At 34.4% G+C, this 25,450-nt stretch overlaps 2 protein-coding genes and 1 long non-coding RNA gene across 3 annotated transcripts; 1 reads left to right on the forward strand and 2 right to left on the reverse strand.

Moving 5' to 3' along the window:
• Nucleotides 1-3,102: 3,102 nt before the first annotated feature.
• Nucleotides 3,103-6,015, reverse strand: LOC108984149. Its single transcript, XR_001994981.2, has 2 exons — nt 5,157-6,015; nt 3,103-3,464 (listed from the first exon to the last, which is right to left on the reverse strand). It is a non-coding gene; the product is annotated as an uncharacterized LOC108984149 (long non-coding RNA).
• Nucleotides 6,016-14,752: 8,737 nt separating this feature from the next.
• Nucleotides 14,753-16,381, forward strand: LOC109021977 (berberine bridge enzyme-like 26). The gene has a single exon (XM_019004736.2). It carries the CDS (start codon nt 14,753-14,755, stop codon nt 16,379-16,381), a length of 1,629 nt encoding a protein of 542 aa, XP_018860281.1.
• A 934-nt stretch (nt 16,382-17,315) lies between these two features.
• On the reverse strand, nt 17,316-20,632 carry LOC108985418 (cytochrome c6, chloroplastic-like). Its single transcript, XM_018957706.2, has 6 exons — nt 20,471-20,632; nt 20,266-20,392; nt 18,738-18,835; nt 18,622-18,653; nt 17,954-18,017; nt 17,316-17,863 (listed from the first exon to the last, which is right to left on the reverse strand). The coding sequence occupies exons 1-6, from the start codon at nt 20,537-20,539 to the stop codon at nt 17,720-17,722; spliced, it is 534 nt and encodes a 177-aa protein (XP_018813251.2). The 5' UTR covers nt 20,540-20,632; the 3' UTR covers nt 17,316-17,719.
• Between the last annotated feature and the right edge of the window lie 4,818 nt (nt 20,633-25,450).

Here is a 25,450-nt window from a genome sequence, read left to right on the forward strand (position 1 = left end):
ACTAGGAATTATATATAAATTAAAGAAAGGCAGGGGAGAGAAGCTTAAACGTATATATATGCATCTTGGATTGAAAAATAGGGTCCAATTGCAATTATTCTATGTGAGAATGAAGTAGCTAGAAACGAGTATTACATATTGATAATATGATGATTAATTCAGAGATTAATTTCATATGGTTTTATCACATGAGCAAGCTGCATGAGATTGAATTGTGACTACTCATTTGAAGAGGAAGATAAAAGGCATTTTGTCATTTACGTTAGGCCAACCGATGCTTTTGACTTGTGACAATGAGATGATAATCAGCCATAACTGACAGCACAGTTTGCTGGCTTATCTTGATTTAAGACGTATTAACCACTTCTATTTACCTTAAGGGCCAAGACCAGACGATGATCGATAATGACAATTTTGTCTGTCTTTTATCACTTGGATCTCTTTTTGCTATGCATCCCCTGTAGATCATCAGTACATCTATATACAGGACAATAGACATCGATCTATGTATGACGCAGTTGTGATGTTGCAAAAATGAAAGCATGCATATGTTGGTCATGGTGTTCTTATAGTTTTAAATTCAATTTTCAGATATGATTTTTATGATTAATTAGATTTGATAAATGTTTTTCTTAAGGAAAACTGTCATCATTCATTCATTAGATAAACTTACATTCATAACCTGATAGTACATTATAAGATATTCTTATATCAAACATGACATCAAAATCAAAATAATGCATTTAGAGCTCTACCAGTACACTATTTTTTTTTTTTTTTGTGACTGGTCTAGTCTTCACTATTGCTGATACCCTCTACAGACAAACGTCTAAGAGACAATATCATCTGCCTAAATAGAGACTCAACATCACCCTTCAAAAAAGGACAACTAAACCTCTATAGACAAACATCCGAGAGACGAACACTTTTTTTACTTTTAATTAACAAGGAAACTAAAAAAGAAAGCAGTAAGATAGATACGAAAAATGACGAATTACAATTTAGACCAATCCTGGTAGACTTCGAAATATGTGACAGCCTATGAAGGTAACACACTTGTCTTTTTTCAGCCATAAATGTCGGATCTGAAAGTTCTGATGGTGGCGAGTCCTGTGATCTGACACGTGTGTAGAGAAGAGCTGCCGGAAGGGGTGGAGCGTGAGGACCAAGCGCATATGTGGGCGGCGCGTGAGTGAGAACCATGCGTAGTGATTTAAATCACTACTTTCCACCAAATGATTTTCGACCTGTGAATCTGCTTGTGCAACACGTGTCTCTCAGTAGTTGTCAGAAAGCTGAGATCTGTAAGAGAGAGAGAGAGAGAGAGAGAGAGAGAGAGAGAGAGGAGGCGCCTCCAGATCACGAATTTGATTGTCCGATTTGATAAATGTTTTAGCCAGAAAGATATTCCATAAAAATAAACTCATAAACTGATGTGACTTAATATGATACGTTAAATTATGAAGTTACTTTTATTAAAAAAATAAATTTAACATATCATATGAAAATCATACTTATTGACGTGGTTGTAGCACTTCTCGATACTTTTTGAAATGTGTACCCTATAATATTATTACTTACTTTCAATTTATCTCTTCATTTACTATTACTTATGTGTTGAGCCATAAATTCTAATATTGGTTGTTTATCGTACACATTGTAATTTTTCATAGTTAATGTTCAAATTGCAAATAGGTGATAGTTGGGGGTATAAAATCTAATTTCCTCTAATGTACGTTTATGATCATTAATTAAGAGATTTCCCATTTTTCATATAGTGGTCCACATGCATAGACAAAGACTACTCTTAGTAGATCATGTTGGAAACTCAAATATATATGAGACTTGACATAGATGGTCCACATACATACATACATACACATAATTATTGTAGATGCTAGCAATGAATAGAGCTTATAAGTAGATAAGGGTAATTGAATGTGCAGTCCTCAATGACTGAAACCTATAACGAAGAACTTATTAATATTGGGTAGGGTCATACCACGGACCCTACCCAAGGTATGACCCTATGTAACTCCATCCAAAAGTGAGTTAATGAATATTATATATTCCTCTTCAAAGAAATTTGAACGATCATGATTAGAAATATGTTATCTTACTCTGTTATAAACATTTAAATTTTATTACTCTTTATCTTCACACATTACACACCACATTTATTATTATTATTATTATTTTAATTATTTTAATTTAATTTAATTCTTTCAAAACTAATTGATTTCTTCTATTTTTCATCTATACACTACACATTTGGTAAGATAAAAAAATAAAAAAAATAAATAAAAATTATGTGTGATCATGTGTGGTGTAAGAATAATAAATAGAATTTTTCTTATTGGTAACCAAACATAGCCTTAATCTCTACAAGGCGAACTGGTATGAGAGCCTATTTATGCATGCATGTCATAATGTTGTTTAATTTTTTGTTGATTTTAAAGTATAGTTTGTTGATCAGTACCGTACATTTAATAACATTGAAATTCTAATACACAATTAAGGTATCATGCATTAGAAATCAATGCTGCTGTTTACTGCATACACACAATGGCTAATTAAGATCGGACTTCACAGAAATTAAGGTAAACAACAAACCAAATGGTGTGAATCATCGTGATCATGATCACGATCATGTCTTCGATCCAGTACTCGATCGGTAATTACCACTCACATGATCAAGTACCTTTGATTGGACGTTGCGCCTGATTAGGACAACATATCTGCTAAAAAAACAGGGGTTGAGATAACGTACTACGTGTCACTTCTACTTTGTTCGGCATACGAAAGTATAGAGCTGGAGTAGTACTCATTCTCAGTACTACTCACTTTACAGATATATACCAGCTAGCCATCGTCAATTATTTTCCATTTCATAATCTATTGCTGTACATTTGATTGAACACCTTTCAAAATGTATATTATTTCCGTCCGTCCGTCCGTCCGTCCGTCCGTCCGTCGTATCTATCAGAAAATATTAATCTTGATGATCTACATTATAATATTGTTTCAAATTTTTTTGTTCTTTAATTTTGGGGGCCGTGAGCACTGAGCATCTAGCGTCTAATTTGACGCATACCCCGAGAATGAATGACTAATGACCATACAATATTCTGATAGATAGAAATATATCCAGTACGTACCATCATCATGATCTGGTACTGGCGAATTAGATTCTCATGAACAAGATCAGAACTAGTCCGGCCAGTAGTACTCATCATATGTGTGTGTAGAAAAAATCATGAATGACTAATGACTAATATTACAATCTTCTGCTTTCTGCTTCAGCACACAAATTGATGATCAGAACTCTAATTACTTACGTATTTATATCAAAATCTTATAGGCGAAAAACAGTAGCTAGCTGGCTTGCTTTCATCATCGATCTTATATACGAAAGTACGTACACGCGTATGTAGCAGCCGCTCGCTACCCTGGCCTTCAGAGAGCTGAAATATTGGAAAAATGTGATTGCATGCAACTGGTAGCGTAGATCAGATATAATATACATTTATGCATGGGATATTTCGCATGATGATGCATTAATATATAAGCATGAAGTTTTTTTTAATTTCCTTGGAAGTCACATAAACACTACCCTCCTTAATTAATTTATTCTTCTTAGGTGCATGACATGAGGTAGTGTTATAAAGTAGCCACGTCGTCATCTAATATTTCGCATTTGTGTTCATGTTATTAAGCGAAAATTAAATAAAAGTTAATATATACATAAAATCACTATAAAATCAAGAGTACATATATGCTATTGATCCCATACATCACGCAGGCTTGCATGCAATTACTAGCTAGTCATGTCACTAAAATTTAAGTCATGATCACCAATTAGGAAATTACACACACACACATATATAAAATGCTTAAGACATTCTTCGGATCGATCGAGAACTGATCTAGAAAATTAGAAGCAAAATCTTATGCTAACATGATATATGTGTTGGAAATTAAGTACCGGCTAAGAAATTAGCTACTCATGATACATCATCATGTATTAATATAACTAGAATAAAAGGACGACGCGATAAAAGCGAAAGAGATCAGCAACAACGCATGCGCTCTTAAGCCCTTATTGCATTAATAATATTGATATATATGGCAATATTCTAAAAACCCAATTGCTTCCTACTATATATCACTATCATGAAGATCAATGCCAATAATACTGACCAATTAATTCTGTCGAGTGTCTTTAATTTATGCCAAACACTAATCTCTCTCTCGGCCAATATATTGGCCTTGTGGCGCCGTATTGATCAACATAAGACAGTTGCCTCCAATTTCCAAAAGAATTGCATGTTTTCATTTAATAAAGTTAACAAATTGAGAACATTTTTGGAAAGTTGCATATATATATATGTTGTCTTAATTTATTGTTACAGATCACTATTTACACTGGTAGATCGATCATGAACATTAACAAAATGGACACGTACGTAGATGACAAAGGTAAAACCATATTAATCATATATACCCATTGAGCCGTCCCTTTTTTCTGATGATCAGAAGATCGATGTATGAAATTAAGCATGCATGGTACGTATCTGTGTGTGCAACTTCGTGTGAAGTCGTCCTAGACTCCTAGCAGCCGAAAGTACTACAATTAACTTTATAGGCTTTACAATGCCATACATTAACTTTCAAAGTTCGTTGGCTTGATTGGGAACTTGTTTTCCATTATGGTACCTCTAGATACTACCAGCAACATCAGTACAAAAATGCACAAGCCTTGCGAGAGAGAGAGAGAGAGTTGAGAGGAGATTTCGTTTTCATCATCTTGTATTTATTAAGAGGCATGGTTGGTACTGGCTGAGTTGAAAACTCATGAAGCTTTGACAGCATGGACAGATGGATAGATGTGTACGCATATATATATATATATATATATATATATTATATCATGCACTTTCGACATGTCATGTATATATGTATGCAAATCATGACATTATGTATGTAGACGACCAAATATAAACAGGTTTTCAATATAGAATACAATCAGTGATTCAGTACTGCCACAGGATGAATTTATAAATATACTTCTAAATCAACAACAACAACAACAAAAATTGCTCGAGAAAAAGATACAAGAAATAAAAGAAAATATAAAACATTGGAAAAACATGTACCTTCTCATCTGGAATGCATTTGCGAGCTATGGACCATCAATTATATATATATGCACCCTCAAAAGATGTCATATATACACAGATATATAAACATGAATGCAAAAGCTTCTTCCTTTTGTTGGAAGTGAGTGATTGAAGCTGCAGGATGACCTGATATTGGAACCATATCTACGAAGCTAGCTAGCAGATCAAGTGGAATGAGATCTAATTTCTAGTGTGTTATTTGAATCCCTTTTAGCTTACTCGAAAACCCCTTTGAAAAACCTAAACTAAATGCCTATATATATATATACCCTCAAATATATATCACACGATCGATGAGAATGGAAGCAAGAAAGAGAATTGGTGATCTAAAGCTGGAGATGATCTATATATATATATATATAGCTAAATTTTCCGGTGCAAGATTTGCCCTAGAGTAGTCTCGGAGGGATAGGTTCTTACCAGATCATGCTGGCAGCTTCAACCTCTCAATAACCAACATATACCAGACAGACACGTACGTGAGATCGACGAACGGAAGAAAAAAAAAAAAAAATTAAGGAATAGCATCTCATGGCCGGCCTCTGTTGGAAATTAAGCAGCTTTAAGGAACACCGGAATTAGCTGAATTCACTCTTCCATTAAGATTGCCAAAAGAAGGCGCGGGATATGCACGCTGGCTCTTATGGAGGGGACCGGCCTCGTGACTCGGCCCTCTCCATCTATATAAATGCTTTATGCATGCTTTATGATCATGCACCTCTCTCTTCGGAGTTCGGCCTGTAGTACTGTGCCTGCTGCATAGATGGAGTATTTAATGGCGGTTTTTGGTCCTTTTACAGCTATTGACACTGACCTGATGAGTGATGGTTCTCTCTCTCTCTCTCTCTCTCTCTCCAGGGTTTGCATAATTAGTTTTCACATTATAAATTAAATGAACAGGGGACCAGTGCTGCCTGTCAGCGACTTGGATAAAGTACTACTCTCAACTCATATTAGCTGTATTTTTTTATTTTTTTTTTCCATTACTTGATAATTAACTGAGTTACTTGTACTTTATACATAAAAAATCATTTAACATGATTAACTATTTGTGTCCAACTCAAGGTGTCATGCATGGTTAATATTAGAAAGTTGATCTTTTTCTTCTTTTTTATTTTTATTTTTTGTGGTTATAAGCAATAAATAAAATATATATGCGATGAATGTTACCAAATTTATCCAGTACCAGTTACAACACTTGGATCACCAGATCTATTGATCATAGTGATCAAATTGATTCCAGAACCGGTTGTTTAATTGATGTCTTGATCAAATTTCCACCCAAATGAAAGTCATTAAGATTCTAATTGAGTAATATTATATACAAGTTCCAAATTAATATACAAATCTTGTACAAAATTTTTATAAAAATGTAGACTCCATAAAAAAATAATTAAGTTTTTCACACTTTTTGACTCATAATAGAGTTCACTTTATTTTTTTTATAAAATAATATTTATGCGAGATTTATATATTTGAAATTTGTACATATCATTAGTTTCTTATTCTAATTAACTCAATCTAATTAAGCTGAGTTGAGCAATCAAGGCGATCATTCAAGGAGATCATATATTCTTAGTTTTGGAATTTCTTGCGTGCAAAAAGTGCTTTACATCTTGGAATATATCTGCTTCATATAATATATTAGCTGTATTTTTGTGCCTCAAGCTATTTGAGTGTTGAAGATTCTAGCTAACAGCTATTTATGAGTATTGAAGATTCTAGCTAACCACTTTTTGGTGCTTGCTTTAAATTTGTGTACTGGAACCTTGTCATGAAAAGCTTAAGATCATCAAAAGTCTAGCTTAGCCGAGACGACTGAGATCGGAGGAGTAGTACTTGGAAATGAATTAGGGTTTCTTGAATTCTTAATTAAATTTACAAAAGCTGTATGCAGGCCATGGTTTAATTAACACATTTACAAAAGCCTTAGCCATGTGCTTATAAGTGACCGATTGGTCCCTTCTGCGCCATTATTTTTTGGTAATTAGTGATAACTGTTGCATTATTATTTATAGAGACGGATGAGGGGAATGAATAATATTTATAAAGCTAGCCAGCAAGTTGGTTGGTGTCTGGTGGAATCAGTTGAGCTAGCTTGCTGGCTGCATGCATGCATGCATGCCTCCCTTTTGTCTTTAGCTTTGGGTGGTTCCTAATTTGTCTGATCTGGTGCCCTCTATCGGTTGACAAACAATGACATATATATATATATATATAGAGTAATGTTAAAGAGAAGTCACTATAGTAGTGCACATTTTGTACTCACTACGTGTCTGCTTCTAGTTGATTGTTTCTAATACTCATTTAGAGAGATGTGTGGTCTACATGATGTCACATCATGTGTATAAAATACATATTCTTAATAGTAACTTTTATCTATATTTATTCATACATACATATATATATATATATATATATGTAGACAAGCAAGCCCTAATGGAAGGGAAAGGACCACACCTTTTTAAACATTAGGGTTTGATTAATTAATAATATTATTAATTAATGGGGGAGGGGTCACATGATGTTTTACTTTGAAATATAGCTCAAACAGTACTACTACTTGATTTCTCGATTGATATAATCATTAAGGTGGTAGGTGCATCATCATGTGGTATAATTAATTAATTTGAGTTTTATTTTTTCTTTAGTTTTCCTATATATACATTTTGGTCCCACTTTCATGTGTTTGATTTCTCACCTATATATTCTCTCCGTTGTAGATAGGGTTTCGAGATACCTTTTGTTTGTCCCCACTTTATCAGTTTCTGCTCAAGGGTACGTACTACTGGTGCAGATTCATTTAGGGGATTTCATGATTATCTTTAATTGGATTTAGTGATCAGCATATATACTAATATATATTATGAAAACAAATATATTGAGAAGCAGATAAATAAATAAATAAAATTGTTAATGATTTAAATAAAAGTTTTCTCATATATATATAATCAGCATTAATAAACACCCATCAAACGAGACAAGGAGTAATTAAGTTATATATGTACCAAGTTCGGTACCCATTACTTTTCCATCTCTAGATGATCACTCCTCTCTCATGGATATTGGCCCAAACTCATCCATTGAGCCTAAAATGTCTTGTACTGCCACTCCATTCTGCCAACCAGCTTATGGGGTGGAGGGCTCCTCCGATCCCTCGCTTCTCAAACAGTACTACCTTAGCTTAATTTTGATGTACTATTCCTCTCTTTTCTAACTTTCAGCTTCCATCATTCTTTATAATCTCATTTCTTGGTCTTTTAAGGTATTTTTTGTTGCTCATATCCCGGCTTAGTCGCTATATATATATATATATATATATATATATATATATTATATATCATGAATACATCCCCCTCTCGACCTTCTTTATAGAGAAACCAGTCTCAGTACTTTCTTTTGGCAAGTGCATGGATCTCATGCTCCTTATTTGTCTCCCCTAACAAATCTCACATGTGCATGCCAACTCTCCCCCCTCCCCAATGCCTACCAATTCCCAATGATCACCAGCCTCACCTATACATCATCATCTTCCCCCTCCCAAACAGACCCTACTCGATGCACCTTTTCCAAAGCACTCCTTTTCCCTTAGGGATAATAGATTTTATGTTCCGATTGGATTAAGAAATCATTTTTTATTAAGATTAACAATTCTAGATTATATAAAAATCTCATATCATCTCATTATATAACTTTCTCAAATTTTCACATAAAATATAATAAATAATTTAACTTTTTTTAAATTCTAAAATAATAATAATATTAAAAAAAATATTTTAATAATATTTTATTCGATTTTTAATTTTTATCTAAAATCATTTTATCTCATCTCATTATTTAAAAATGAGCTTATTATATTTGTCCCCAGCCCACCATTTTCCAAGACAACATTAGTATTTTCTCTTGACGAGAAGTTACTTGTTTACTTACCATCTAATTAAGAATGCAAAAGATGTACACCTTTCTTTTACATGATTTTTGGGCAATGATGAGTGTTATAGCTACAAATAGATTATATAAAAATAATATCATAAATTGATATAGTTTTATCTAATTCATTAGATTTATTTTATAATAAAAATAATTTTATAGAATGATATGATGAGTCACATCAAATTACGTTAATTTGTGTAATTTTTTATAACTATATATAATATTTCCCTCTCGAAATATACATACACAATCCGACTGCCAGCCAATAGATATTCCAAAATTTGCCTTCACAGTAGCCAACCATGGGACTCGCAAGTCTAATAGTTTGGTACGTACCATTTTGCGATTAACCGTGGGACTGTTTGTTTGGACTTTGGAGATACTCAATAGGACTCTTCCTGATGTAATTCATGTGGTCTTTCCTTTAGTAATAAATTTATAATTTCGACCCAAAAAAAAAAAAAATCATAAAGGGAGTACTAGCCAGGAACGATTTTATTTTTTATTTTTTATTTTTTTTTATTTTTTATTTTTTATAAAGTACTATTAATTATAATGCTGCTCTTAATAGTCAACTGTTTCTAGTTTAAGCAAGTTGTGAAGGAAATTTAGGGTGAGCTCTTCCATATTAATTGCCTAGCTATGTATATGCGATCAACTGTTTGGATTCGCAAGTCATCTCAACTCATCTCACTACTATTTATTACTATTCAACAACTTTAACTCACAAATTTTACTACTATTCACAATTCATTTCATTACTATTCACAATCCATCTCAACTCATCTCAACTCATCTCAAATCATCTCAGAATCCAAACGTCTCCAGATCTATGGCCTCACGAAACTAAACTTTTGTGGTCACGGTACTGTACCACATGGGAACAAAAAAGGGCAGGCGACAACGTGTGCCTGCAGTTGCTCTGCATTTGTTCCAGATCTTTTGACCTTTACATTCATTTATTCATTGGAGAAAATGGATGTGCAGATTGTCCTGTCTTCCTCATTTCTTTTGACCATTGGTCATGGAATCTTTTTCCTTTTCCCTGTTTTGAAAGGTATGAGAAACTATACAAAAAGGCTCAATGACTGGTTAACTGCAACATTCATGTCACGTAATGATCAGTCAATGACCTAAAACTTGGGAGAAATTAGTGTTTAATATATAAAAAGGAAACCTTGACAATCCAAGTAAAAAGAAGTACTCAGACTTTCTAGTTTGTTTGGTTTAATTTGGTGTAACAACTTCAATGAAAATCATGTACAGTGTTAGGTAAATCTTGCTACCCTTTTTTCCAAAATCAGGAATCCGTGAGAGCTAGGTTTATTAATTTCTCTTCTTCTTCACTCATTTTCCACGGCGTTGTTCTTGTCCAGAAAAACAGAAAGAATAAAGAAAAAAATTCTCCTTAATCAGGATATTACCTTTAAGAGCATTGATATTTATAAACCCAACACACTACATATCACAATTTTTTTTTTCTTCTTAAAATAATTGAATTATTTTACTCATCATCAATATACCACATATTTGATAAGAGAATAAAATTAAAAAAAATTATAAAAAAATAGTGTATGGTATTTGAAGCTTATGAATAGAATTTTTCTACATTCAAATTGCAAGGAACCATATAGTACTTTGGAAATCTTGGTTTTTAATTATGATGATCAACTTGAAAATGAAACTTCCCCAGCCAACAAAAAAAAAAAAAAATGGTTAATTTAAGAAGATTTAGCAGTGGCGCTGCATTTAATTGGCTTGACTTTTAGCTAAGAGTAAAGAGAAGTGGCAAACAATATAATTTAGGCAATTAAGAAATCTCGTTGTGTAATTAATCAAGATATATAAGAGACATGGTCGTTAATTAGAGAGCGAGCTAGCTAGCTAGCTAGGTGCGCGAGAGCTTTGGAAGTTGTTAGTATATTGTAATCAATTTTTCTACATTTAACAACCAGTGGGGTCCATCTAATGTGATTATGTTTCTATGTTTCCTATGTTAATTCATGATGATCATCCATCCATCATGTTATGGTCAACATTAATAAGGATAGTAATAATTGGCTAGCTATTATATATATATATATATATATATATATATATGACCATGCCGAACATGTTCTCTCTGAAATTGAGATGCATTATTAATCTTAGTGATTAACATCATGAGCATTATTCGGAATCGTGACAAGTGGTATATTTAATTACTTGCTAATTATACAAATTAATGGGAGTACTATATATTATTTACCAAGAGTTTTAGTTTTTTAATAATCTAAAAATAGAAATAAAAATCTTATTTTAATATTTTATCGCTCGCAAATCCTTTAAGTTTTATATATGAAAAATTATGGATGCAGGAGATTTGGAGCAAGGATTGCACATGAACGATCTACGTAGAAAATGAGACGGTGTGTTTCGCACTAACCCACCATAGATTCCCTCTTCCATCTCCTCCACCTCACTCTCCTCCATCTCCGAAGCTTCCCCAGACCTGATATGGGTTTCTAAAACCTAACATTCTCATCTCCCTCATCCATTCTCACTGTCCTCCATCTCTGAAGCGCAGCCAAGACTCGAGATTGGTTTTTGAACATTGCGAAAACGTTCAACGGTTGATTCCGTTTTGTTCTTGATCGAAGGGGTCAAAGTTAATTCATGTTGGGTCTGGATTATGAGCAATTCAAAGGTAATTCACATTGCGGAAACATTCGACGGCCACATTTTATGTTTGATTGCAGGATAGTGGGGGCAATGCAGTTCAAGTGCGTAGGAGAATAGCAAATCTAGATTTTACAATTTGATACTCGACAACAACTCAGATAATATCATATTTTCCTAAATCACCTAGATAAAAATACAAGAACAAATTAACTACATGGATGACAAGCGTTGCCCATATTGTTATATCACATGGATAGCAGTCTTTTTCTACCCTGTCAAAACTGAACCATTAACATCATGTCAGAACAATTTTCTTAATTAGATGAGAAACTTGAGGTTTTCGACAACATAAAAGCTATGTACAATTACAAGCACGCAAAAGATCACTCCATTGGAATAATGTGATCTATCCCTAAACTTGTACAATCACACTATGGAAATAATGTGCACTCAAAATTTGGGAGAAATGAGCCCACTTATCATAGATGATGTCGACAACTAGTGAATGAGGTGAAGTGTTCAAAGCTATCAGAGATGATGCCGATGCAGACGGTTGGAGGAGGTAAAGGTTCTATCCAAAAAATCTAAGTTGCAAGGAAATGGGTTGTAGTGTTTATATATACATTTTAAATGAGAATCATTTATGAGCATTACTACACAACCTCCACCACACTCCACACTCCATACTTTTTTAAATTTTTTAAATTTTTAATATTTGTTTAAAAATTTTTTTTGAGTTTATTCTTTTTAAATTATTTCAAATTTTTTATTCATTATTCATATAATAAATATTTAATAAAAGAAAAAAATAATAAAAATTAAAAATAATGTGGAGTGTGGAGTGTTAGGAGGTTGTGAAGATTTTTTGATCATTTATACATCTCATCAAAAGTGGCCAATGCACCAAGCCAGCTTTCAACCACACGTGCACAACGGTCCGGTTTAGATCATGGGCCGATTTAGCTTTTGATGAAATAGCCCATGAATAGCTCATTAATTTTGGACCCCTCAATCTCGTTAGGGATCGATTATTAAAAAGCTTGAGATAGAAATTTATATAATAACCATAATAATATTGTAAGTATCATTACAATTTGCTATATGGGATGAGTAATCCTATTCATCATATTTTCTTAATATTTTTCATTATCTCTTGTTTTGCATCATTAATTATTTGATCATAGCTGTGAGATGATCATGAAAGGATAATACTTAAACTATAACGAATAGCATTTTTATTAATTAGATCTGTACGACTCGAACCCACAAATTAAATTAAATATAAATAAATTAAAATAAGCAAGAATATTAATTATAGCTTGGTTGAAATTTTTAAAACATGCCCAGGAAAAATCTCATAACAATATGAATTTTGAAGCAAGATTTTAATTAACGTCCATGATCTGCGATTGGCTTGGGTTATGACTCATTTGATGGAAAAATATTAACATGATAAGATTTTAAACCATAGTTTTCAATTTTGTTCAGTTTTGACTATTTCTTTCTGAATTTTTTTCGTTCCGGTGTAATACAGGTCAGGTGCACTACATCTCCTCGACCTTTGTTCCATTTCATTCCAAATTCTGGTCCATTCCGACGGCCTGTTCCGGTCATTTTGGCCGGAATTGACATTTCGGGCCTATTCCATTTCTAACTGTTTTAATGTCAGTTTTATAAGTTTCTTGAATTTGAATTGCATTTTTGTAAGATTTAAATCTAGATAGTATTTAATTAATTCTAAAATCTAAAAGATATTTATATAATCTTAATTTTTTTTAATTTTAAATATCTCATCATTCTTTTTTTAATATCATTATTTTTAACAATTTCTTTGCTCTTTTATTTTTGTCCTTTGTTATTTTGTCTCAACTCAATTTTGTCATTATTTTTAATATTATCTTTTGACACTAATATATATCTCTACTTTGTTAATCATGTTCTTAATGTATACTCATTTTATAAGATCATCAATTATTTCATATATATATATATATATATATATATATTATCCTGAAGGTTGAAACGATACATGCACCAAATGTATCGGTATCAAAATATTTGATTCCAATATTGCTTAAACAAGAATGGTCGGCAAAATAAAATTTAAAACGTTGTTACAAAGTACATCTGCCAAGATCACAAACATATTATAGTATATCTACCAAGATCACACATGTATTATAATATATATTATCGATCAGTCCAGCATCAACAGAGAGATATAGCTAGGAATATCTGGTGATCAATATGATAAGATGCATTGAAATTACCGAAGCATGATCAATTGATTAATTAATTTTCATCCTTCTTTCCCCTTTAATTTTAAAGATTTTATTATCTATACATGACCTTCATATACGGTTATGCGAAATTAAAATTCAAATAAAGTGAAAAACTCAAAACTTAAAAATAGTATTTCCTATAAAATGACACTATCATATTGGTTTGTTGCATTCAAAATGAGTTGTACATATCGATTGGGGAATTTTTCTTCGAAGGAATTCGAGGATGTTGATCTCTCTCTAATTAATAACCTATATATATATGGTGGATAACTACATGATCCTAAATATTAATATTGTAGAACTGTCATAAATAACCTTAATTTGTACATTAAATTTTCCACGTGACATCGTGTACTTTACTATTTCCGTTGTTTTAAAAGATGAAATATATAATCATTACGGTTTAACCTTTACGTTTGTCTCATAACAAAAATTGTATACACTATACTATTATTTTATTTTTATTTTATTAAGTATGACGTGACATATTTATCATTATTAAATAATTATTTAATACATACTTTTTTATCATCTAATAATGATAAATATGCTACATATTATTTAATATAATTAAAATAAGATAAGAGTGTGATGTATAGCATTATATATATATATATATATATATATATATAATATATTAGTCATATGTGGTGTAGAGCTACTACCTGTTAAGATTTCATCGGAGAAAAAAATATGGGAATTTCGAACCTTAAAAGTCTTCCATTAATATTGATCTTCATTCTCATAACTGTCTCAGCATGGTCCTCACCTAGTACTGCAGCTTCAAGTAATTCTTCTAGTCATGACGGCAGCTTCCAGCAATGTTTTTCTTCCGATTTCCAGCATTCTTATAATTCTACTACCTCGGGATCAATGATCTTCAGTAAGAATAATTCGACTTATGCCTCCCTCTTAAAATCTTCCGTACGAAACCTAAGGCTCTTGATCAACTCTTCCGAACCGCAATTCATCATTTCTCCATTTCATGATTCCCACGTCCAAGCAGCCGTGATTTGTTCCAAGAAACATGGCATGCAAGTAAGGGTTCGAAGTGGGGGACATGACTACGAGGGCCTTTCCTATGTGTCTGATATTGTTCCATTCATCATCATCGATCTTGTCAATCTTCGGTCTATTAGCATCGATGTAGAAAATGAGAGTGCATGGGTGGAGTCCGGTGCAACCCTAGGAGAGTTGTACTACAAGATTTCAGAGAAAAGTAACGCCTATGGCTTCCCAGCAGGAAGCTGCCCCACGGTGGGCGTTGGGGGACAGTTAAGCGGAGGTGGTTTCGGGACTCTATTCAGAAAATATGGCCTTGCTGCTGATAACGTTATGGATGCTAAGATTGTCGATGCTGACGGTAAACTTTTAGACAGAAAATCCATGGGAGAAGATCTTTTTTGGGCGATCAGAGGTGGAGGAGGGTCGAGCTTTGGAGTCATACTCGCATGGAAAATCAGGTTGGTCCCTGTTCCGCCGGTGGTGACTATTTTTAAGGTCAAAAAGACGTTGGAACAAGGCGCAACCGAGCATCTGCACAAGTGGCAAGCCATTGCCAGTAAGCTTCATGAAGATCTTTTCCTCCATGCAGTTGTAAACGTTGCTAATGCACCTTCAAATGGCGGATCAAAGACAATTCAGATTTCGTTCATATCATTGTTTCTTGGGCCGGCTGAGAGACTCCTCCTTTTGATGAAAGTTAGTTTTCCTGAGTTGGCTTTGGAGCGCAACAACTGCACTGAAATGAGTTGGATACAGTCTGTTCTTTATTTTGCTGGCTTCCCAAGCAGGAGTCCCTTGCGAGTTTTGCTTGATAGAAGCCCACAGTCGAAGAGTTTCTTCAAAGCAAAATCAGACTACGTGAAGGAACCTATTTCGAAAGCTGGGTTGGAAGGGTTGTGGCAAAGACTAATGGTGGAACAGACATCCTTGCTGATCTTGACACCTTATGGTGGAAAGATGAGTGATATTTCTGATTCAGAAACGCCTTTCCCACACAGAAGTGGAAATTTATATCAAATCCAATATTTAGTCACATGGGATTCCGACAATGAAACACAGCAACAAATCGGGTGGATGAGAAGTCTTTATGCGTACATGGCACCTTATGTTTCGAAGTCTCCAAGAGCAGCCTACCTGAACTATAGGGATCTTGACTTGGGGCAAAACGATAACAACAATGCAAGCTATGCACAAGCAAGTACTTGGGGTTTGAAGTATTTTAAGAACAACTTCAAGAGACTAGTTCGTGTAAAAACCGTCATTGATCCTAGTAATTTCTTTAGGAATGAGCAAAGCATCCCGGTGTTTCCATCTTGATCAGGATAAAAGAAAAGGGAACTAGCTAGTTAGAGGGTTATCATGTATTCATTCGGAAGACAGAACCAGCATCCCCTAGCCTGTAGGATCGATTGAATCCTAAATATTCTGCAGATCGAGAAAAACATTAAGGAGATTTATTTATTCCAAGGTAACATTATTCTGTTCTGCAAATGAAGAGTTATTACTTAAGAGTTGGTAAAATTATTTTCGCTTTCAGTATGGTAGATCATTAGTTATTATCATCAGAACTGTGTACGTTGGAAATTACCAAAGGCAATATTATTCCCAGAGCATTGCTGTTCATAAGCCCCACATACCACAATTTTTTTTATTTTTTAAATTTTTAAATTTTTTTTTTTGGTTTTATTATTATTAAAATAATTGAATTCTTCTACTTATCATCTATATACCACACATTTGATAAGAGAAAAAAATTTTAAAAATTAACAAAAAAGATAGTGTGTGGTGTATGAAGCTTATGAATATAATTTTTCTTATTCCCAACATGTTTTACATGGGAAGTGATATTTTAGGTACCACAGCATTCATGCGGCTGCTTTTACACATCATGCAAGCCGGTGATCTTATTATATCTTCAATAATTCACCCCTAGTAGGGGCACCCTTCTTGCTTTAAGTTATGCCCCTTTTGATCGGTGAAAAAATGGAATTAAGAAGAAGGAACCCATGATTTTTTGTAGGTAAGTTTAAAAAAAAAAAACAAAAACAAAAAAGAAAAAGAAAAAGAAAAGAAAAGGTGTAAAGTAAGAACGGCTCCCTTCCTAAACTACAACGTATCATGGTAATGTTTAGTGATAAGGAGTCTATCACTACTGGGGCAATATCGAGTTATAAGCCGAGTACACATTCCTGGCATTTGAGTGATATGGCTTGAGATTTTAGAAGGCATATCAATTATTAGCAAGCACAACAAGGCTTAAGACTACGACCTCAGTCAAATTATGAAGTCTATCAATCCAAATATATAAGAAAGCATAGCTCCAGAAATTGAAGAATGGAGCTCTCTCTAAAGTATTTTTCGATCAATTGTGACTGGAGATTAAATGATGAGTATCTCAGTCCACATTTGGAAACTCTGTACACATAGGACTGCTTGCATGCAAGTAATGAGCATATGGACCTACAGAAAGACTGAAAGAGGTTTCTTTCTCAGGTAATGCCAAGAAGCAGTAGTTTTGAATGATGGTAACCGAGTCATGACAAAAGATATTGACCTAGCTAGTTGGTAGCATACAATGAATTAAGCTAATGACTGAAGCATTCCCCAAAAGGTTGAGCCGGCTTACAAATGAGTTGCACCTTCTAGGTCCAGGGGTCAATCTTCGCTACTTTCTTCTATATTTGGCCATCCTTGATCAGCCTGTAACTTGACAAACTGGGCCAAAAGCTTGATCTCTTCTTCCTGCAAACGGGCTCCAAATGTGCATTGGCCCCTTGGCGTGCAATTCTCTCCAAAGCCCTGCATAAAACCATATGATACTCTATCACTGACCAAGTAGATCTGAGGAAGTAATATTGCAGGAGAAGTAAATAAGAGCATGAAACTTACTGGCATTCTTCCCTTGCCATAGTATGTCAAATTGTAAATCTCCTCTTCTGCCTCTACTCCATTTCTGTAGAAGCAACAAGAAGATTTATTTACTACTTCTGATCTAATATGTTCATTGTGATGGTTGGCCATGTTATAATGTCTCAACCTTGAGGCAAGCACGCTTGTTCTCAAGCATGCAAGCAGAGAGCATTAACAAGAGATGCTGATCTTAGGCCAAGCTTATAGATGCATGCATTGCATGAGAAATGACCCGGGCATCATGGATAGTAAAGTAATTTATTTACAAGCTTGAGATGAAAAACCAGGCAATCCATCACATAATGAGACAATCTCAAGATCTCTGGCCAACTTTATTCACAAGCATGCATGCAGCAAGATAAATATAATAAACTTAGAAGGCATGGCTCCTACCATGCATGTCACCTGAAGGTTTCAAAAGCGTAATACTTGATGTGCATCCCCGATACATCAAATGATGAAAATCATAGTGTAGATCCAATAAAAGCGGGAACTCATGAAAGAGTTAGAAATCAGGAAAATCAGTAATATAGAATAACAGTGAGATGTGGAATTTCAAATCAGTATTGGCAGATATACAAAATAACAGTGACATGCGGAAAATGAGAATATACTCTTGGGTGGACATTACATAAAAGGAAGATTACCTCTGAAGATCTTTTGTAAAAAGTGTTGCACCCTGGGAAGATCAAGAGAAAAAATTAGAGAAGTGATGGATTTAGAAGGATAACTATTTGGATCGCAGTAGTAAAGGGCTTCTCACAGGTTGGATTATATTTCCGCCTCCAACATGACAGCCAATGCAAGCTCGACGAAACAATGAAGCTCCTCTTTGCACATCTATGGTTTGTCCAAGTGAAACTGCGCCAGGAAAGAAGGATTTGAAAAACCAAGTAAAAGACGGAATCTAAGCTATTATGTTTGGATAAAATAGAAGGTAAAAAAAGGTCCAAAAACGCAAGTAGCACGTGCTTTGTTCCACAGCTGGAAAGATGTGGAGTAAAGAAGCTTGTAAATTTTTCAGTTTAGACTTTAGAGGGCATGCACAATGTCTAAATAATTTGCTATAAGAAGAGCTGTAATCATTATCAACAGTGAAAATAACTAAACACATGCAAATATGCGTGTATACATACATACATACATACATACATATACATATACATATACATATACATATACTTTCATCTTTCATATAAACGTATCAATGGAGGGCAGTAGATGCAATGAGAAAATATTATATACAGTGCTGCTAAAACAATATTATATACAGTACGTGAAAGTTCGCTTATCAAGATGTGTGTTGCAGATTAGATTCATAGAATTCAGTATCTGAATTATGGGTGAATTTCACAGAGAGACACGAAAAAACAATGAGTTAATAAAAAGCAGCTGCTGAAAACGCTTGACAGACATATAAACAAGCAATTGGAGTGCAGAACGGTACGTAAATGAAACACAGATACTTGAAAAGTTGATGCAGAACCGTAGTAAAGAAAATAGATGATGAGCTTATGACGGCATCTCACTAACAAGTTGTTGGAGTCATATAAAAAATCTTCGGAAAAAGAGTCTCACCCTCCTTCACTAAGGATCAAATGAACATACCTTACAAGCCATATAGCCAAGGCCCAAGAGGCTTATATTCGATAAGAATAAAAGACTCCTAGTATAATCAAATACTAAACAGGCTTAAAAAAAAAAATAGAGGGCATGATGGGTCTCCCGCCGGAAAGTACTAAACTCCGTAGCCCCCAGACATTTGCCTGTCTCTCTGAAATCCACCACCACCAAGAATTCGGGCAAAGAATTCAAGAACTCATTATCAGTGTGTTACACAGCTTAAATCCACACAATTGATCAGTTCCCAGCCTAAGGAGATACCCATTACCGTACTAACACATTCTATTTTGTATGCCATTTAGAGTCTTAAGACCGATCAAAGAATTTTGTATACTTTATTTTACTGTTTTTGCTGGGGCTTTGCCCAGTTTTTTAAATTTTTTCTTGCTTCGGATTGTTGGAGTTCATATATATTTCTTCCAGCACCATTTTTTGCATTTTATTATTGTGGGTAATAATCAAAATTAAACAACGTGGTATCTTACTAGAGAGGCCAGACACCAGAAGATGCAACTTCTAGTGGCGTTGAGGCATTTTGAGAGTAAAGGAGGGGCATTAAATTATGAGAAATACTCGAATAAATGGATTATACAAAAACAATTTCTTTGTCAAAGTAAAAAGGGGGGCCTCAAGGGACAAACACCTGCCATGAATAGTATGATGGTTACCTGGAGTATTGCACAGTGGAGATAAGGTAACGATTGCGGCCATTAGAGGTGGAACCAAGCTCTTTAAATACTTCAACTGATGCTGCTTTTTGGGAACTGGGTTCTGTGCTTCTTTCTTCAAATTTCCCTGCGCGACATTTTCAATATTGAGAAACGTTCAATGTTCATAACATATTCAAGGAGATACACAGCGACAGAGACAAACCTGTGCTGGGAGTGAATAGGCACCATTGTTACAGCTCGAGTAGCTAGAGATCACAGATAGAAGCTGCATCTCACTCACTTCCTCTCTGACTGGCGAGGAAGAAGAACAGCAGGGGAGTGTTTGGTCAGTACACGAGCATAATCCAGGCCAGTTAAATATGGCAGGTTGCTAGACTGACCAATCAAATGAATGATATAATACATTTGAAATGCTTTACCAACGAAAACATTCTATTAAATTAAATTTATAAATTAATATTATTTAATATCGTTTATAAAATTATTTTTATTTTAAAATAAATTTAACGCATTAATTTAAAATTTTATTTTTATAAAAGTTTTTTATAACTGTAATAATTCTCATAATTTTTAAAAAAGTATTGTTAGGCATAAACAAGTCTCGCTCATATTTTTTATAAAAAAGTGAAGTTCATTTAAAAAATAATTTTTTTTATGGTTTTTTATCGTTGAGTCTACTTTTTTATAAATGAATCCGGTACAATTTATTTATTTAAAATTTTTACAAATCATACCTTTATATTCCTTCTTCTTTTTTATATCAAGAAATCAAATCAAAAGCTTACATCATAGTATTAGACTACATAATTTGTGAAATATAATCAGGATAAGAGTTCCACCAAACTATCAAGTCTTCTAGACTCCAAGCATGTTTTGCCATTTGGTGAGCTGCTTCATTTGCCATTCGTCTAGTATGTTGGATGGTGCATCTCTGGATCAGTTTCTTTACTTCATAGACAAGGTTGCCTAGTAGGGACATGGATTCTCCATCAGCACGTATTTCGTTAACTATCAATAGAGAATCGTTTTCAACTCGTAGTTCATGTAGGCCCAAAGGAATGCATAATTGTAAACCTCTCAAGATAGTTATTAGTTCAATCTTCATAGGGTCGTTAACCTCATTTTCTTTTGTGCTAGCAGAAAATATGACCTCCCACCCTTGTCATCTCTAAGAATAATCCCCACACTTGCTCTGCATTGATAATGGAATATAGTTCTATCAACATTCAATTTCAACACCCCCAAAGGAGGAGGTAGCCAACAACATCTTGAGTTCTTCATCTGCTTTGGAGCACCCTGAGCTTCATTATGTTCTTGATGCAACAACAAAGCATAATCAACTACTTGCTCAGGCTTTAGAATATTCTCCTCATGCATTTTCTGGTTTATTCTATACCACATTCCCCAAACCATTAGAAAGAACTTCCCAAATCCCCATTACTCCCTCTGATTATAACTTTCCTTACAAGATTCACAAAATCTTCGTTATTCTCAGATGTCAGCAAGTAACTAAACTGTTTTCGCCAACAGTCACTCATGGAAGAGTAGTAAAAGAGAGTGTGGTTCACATCTTCCATTTTCTCATTACACCACTTGCAATAGTCCTCCATAATGACCTTTCTATGCTTCAAATTATGCAGAGTTAGAATCCCATTTTTGCAGGTTTTCCATGCAAACACTTTCACTCGATTTGGTACCTGGAGTTTCCATATCCTCTTCCACAAGTTTTTCTGTTCCTCTGCATTTGAATTCTCTCCTGCTTGCTTGGATTTCCCAAGTGCATAAAAAAATCTATATGCACTTTTGACCAATGTTTTGAATACCGTACCGGATGGCGTACCGGTCAAGACACTGGAACGAAATATTTCAGTACCGGTACCGTTTCGTGTACCGTTTCGGGATAGTCGATATATGAATAAATTATATATATAAATATATATAACAATTATATTCTAAAATAATAGTTTATATATGAATAAATTATATATAAATACATACATACATAGAAATTATAAATAGTCTAATCTAAATTGGGGGTCAAAAAATAAACTTGTAGTTGAAAAAATGAAAAAAAAAAAAAAAACCTGGTGAAATAATCGGCCCGGTGTTCCATTGTAGCTTGGTAGGAATATAGAGCCAACGACGATATTTTTAGCGTCTGGTATGCCTAGTACTACTGTGCGGTGGACATTGCAGAAATGAAATTTGACGTCGGTAGATGGTCTGAAAAATGCTTTTGACACTATAATTCCCACTCTTCTCATGTGCCTATATGATTCTGTCTTCTCTACTTCCTAGGCCAATTATAATCTTCACATTTTCTATTTTCTCATTACACCACTGGCAGTAGTCCTCCTTAATGACCTTTCTATGCTTCAAATTCTACAGAGTTAGAATCTCATTTTTGCAGGTTCTCCATGCAAACACTTTCACTCGATTTGGTACCTGGAGTTTCCATATCCTCTTCCACAAGTTTTTCTATTCCTTTGCATTTGAATTCTCTCCTGCTTGCCTGGATTTCCCAAGTGCATAAAAAAACCTATATGCACTTTTGACACTATAATTCCCATTCTTCTCATGTGCCCATATGATTATGTCCTCTCTACGTCCTAGGCCAATTATAATCTTCAAGACTTCAGTTGCTTCTCTTGGTGGTTATACTCTTTTGACTTTATCCACATCCCACCAGTTTGTGGTATCATTAATAAGGCTTGCCACTATTTCATCATCTTGATTTTTGGGTTCAGTTAATGCATATGGTATAAGTCTATGATTTGGCAACTAGAAATCCGTCCAGATATTGATTAATTTTTCATTCCCAATTCTCCACCTGCATCCTTGCATCAAACACTTTGTTGTCTCCCATATAATGCATGGAAGGAGCTTATCCTAATTTTTACTCACATAAATTGGGCTTGGAGAAGTACTTTGCCTTAAAAATTTTGAGCAACAAAGTTGTTTCCTCTTGTAAAACCCTTCATCCCTACTTGGCTAATAAAGTCATATTGAAGGTCTACAAGTCTTTGAATCCCATACTTTCATATGTTTTTTACTCACACATCTTCTCCCAACTCACTCAACAAATTATGTTCTCATCCTTCTTTAGACCCCACCAGAATCTAACCATAATGTTTTCCAACTCAGTCCAAAGATTTTTAGGAAGTTTAAAATAGCTCATCGTGTAGGTTGGAATAGACATGGCTACAACTTTAATAAGAACTTCCTTGCCCCTTTGAGAAAGCAATCTTTCCTTCTAGCCTTAGAGCTTTGTCCATACTTTATGCTTCAACTCAGAAAATGCTTTATTTTTTGCTCTGCCAATCACAAGAGGAAGTCCTAGGTATTTTTCATATTGTTGAAAATTCTGCACCCCCCAAAAAGCCATGATCTCCTCTTGTTGCCTGTTATTTACGTTCTTACTAAACACCATGAAGGTCTTCTCTCTGTTCACCTTCTGACCTGAGGCTCTTTCATAGATATCAAGGAGAGAATAAAGTTTGCATGCATATTAGCCCTACAAAAAAGAACACTGTCATCTGCAAATAAAATGTGATTTATTTTTTGGGCCCCCTTGCAGATCTTAATTCCATCAACCTGCTTATTCACCTCAGCTTGCTGTAACAGTGTGATCAAGCCTTTAGTACACAACAGAAACAAACCTCGAGTGGGGTATATAGGTCCTTTGGGGTATATAGGTCCTTTGGGGGATAGGAGATCCCCTTGTCTCAGACCTCGAGTGGGGTATATAGGTCCTTTGGGATCACCATTAACCAAAATGGAAAAGGAAACTAACTGTCTTCACACACAACATTATCAACCTCACCCACTTATCATTGAACCCCATATTGTTCATCACTTTTTCTAAAAAACCTCATTCCACTCTATCATAGGCCTTATTCATGTCAATTTTCAAGCACATGAAGCATGTCTTTCCAGCTCTCTTTTGCCTGAAGGAATGAACCAGCTTATAAGCTACAAGGAAATTATTAGTGATAAGCCTACTTGGGATAAAGGCACTTTGTGAGTTAGAAATCACATTTGGTAAAATACCTTGGTATGTTTGGCAAGTGAGAGTACCTCACACTACTATTCTTTACTTTATTATTACTTTTTACTTAATTTTCTACTATTCATTACTTTTCACCTATTTTTTACTACTATTCAATATTTTATTATTACTTTTTCATTACTTTTTTACTACTATTCACAAATATTCTCAACACTTCTCAACACTTCTCACTACCTAAACGTAAGTCTATTTGCAAGGACTTTAGAACAAGGTTTTGAATTTCGTTCCGTACCGGCCGGTACGGTCGAAATTTTTCGTACCGGCCGTCCGGCCGGTACAGGGACTATATACATTTCGTACCGGCCAAAGTACCGGCCGGTACCGGACGTACCGGCCTAAATTTCGGCCTGTACCGGCCGATATTTCGGCCAGTGTTTTTTTTTTTTTTTTCAAATTATAAGTTTATTTTTTAACCATCAATTCAGACTAGACTATTTATAATTTATATATATGTATTTATATATAATTTATTTATATATAGACTATTATTTTGAAATATAATTTATTTATATATCGACCATTCCGAAATGCTATCCCGAAACGGTACCGGTACCGAAATATTTCGTTCCAGTGCCTTGACCGGTACAGCGTCCGGTACGGTATTCAAAACATTGCTTTAGAAATCAACTTATTGACGACATTACGTAGACTTATAGGCCTATGGTAAAAAACTAACTCAGGCTTTTCTTTTCAGGAATCAGGATGATGAAAGTGTGGTTTATATCATTTGCAAATTGACCATTGTTAAGGGCCACTAGCACAACAGGTGTCACATCCTTTCCAACAACATCCCAATACTTTTGAAAGAAAATGGGAGCCATGCCATCAGGCCCTGGTGGTGCCTTTGTTGGATTCAACTGTCTCCAAGCCATGGTGACTTCGTCTGCATTGAACTCCTGAATAAGCATCTCGTTCATGTCTGTAGTAGTTCTCCCTGCAATGCCATCCAGGAAATCCATATTACCATCTTGTTCAGAAGCCTTAAAGAGTGTCCTGAAGAAATTCAAGATAATCTCATCCCTGCTTTCCTCCATTTGCCATATTCCTTCTGTGTCCTTAACCCCTTTTATAAAATTCTTTCTTTTCATATGAGTTGCTTTATTATGAAAAAAA

The sequence above is a fragment of the Juglans regia genome, chromosome 3 (assembly GCF_001411555.2).
Source record: "Juglans regia cultivar Chandler chromosome 3, Walnut 2.0, whole genome shotgun sequence".
NCBI classification, from domain to species: Eukaryota; Viridiplantae; Streptophyta; class Magnoliopsida; order Fagales; family Juglandaceae; genus Juglans; species Juglans regia.

Excerpts from the sequence above, each read along its gene's own strand:
- LOC109021977 (XM_019004736.2), top strand. The coding sequence starts at position 14,753 with ATGGGAATTTCGAACCTTAAAAGTCTTCCATTAATATTGATCTTCATT.
- LOC108985418 (XM_018957706.2), bottom strand. The coding sequence starts at position 20,539 with ATGCAGCTTCTATCTGTGATCTCTAGCTACTCGAGCTGTAACAATGGT. Across the intron at positions 20,393-20,470 it reads CCTATTCACTCCCAGCACAG|GGAAATTTGAAGAAAGAAGC; the intron begins GTTTGTCTCTGT and ends AATGTCGCGCAG. Across the intron at positions 17,864-17,953 it reads ATGGCAAGGGAAGAATGCCA|GGCTTTGGAGAGAATTGCAC; the intron begins GTAAGTTTCATG and ends GGTTTTATGCAG.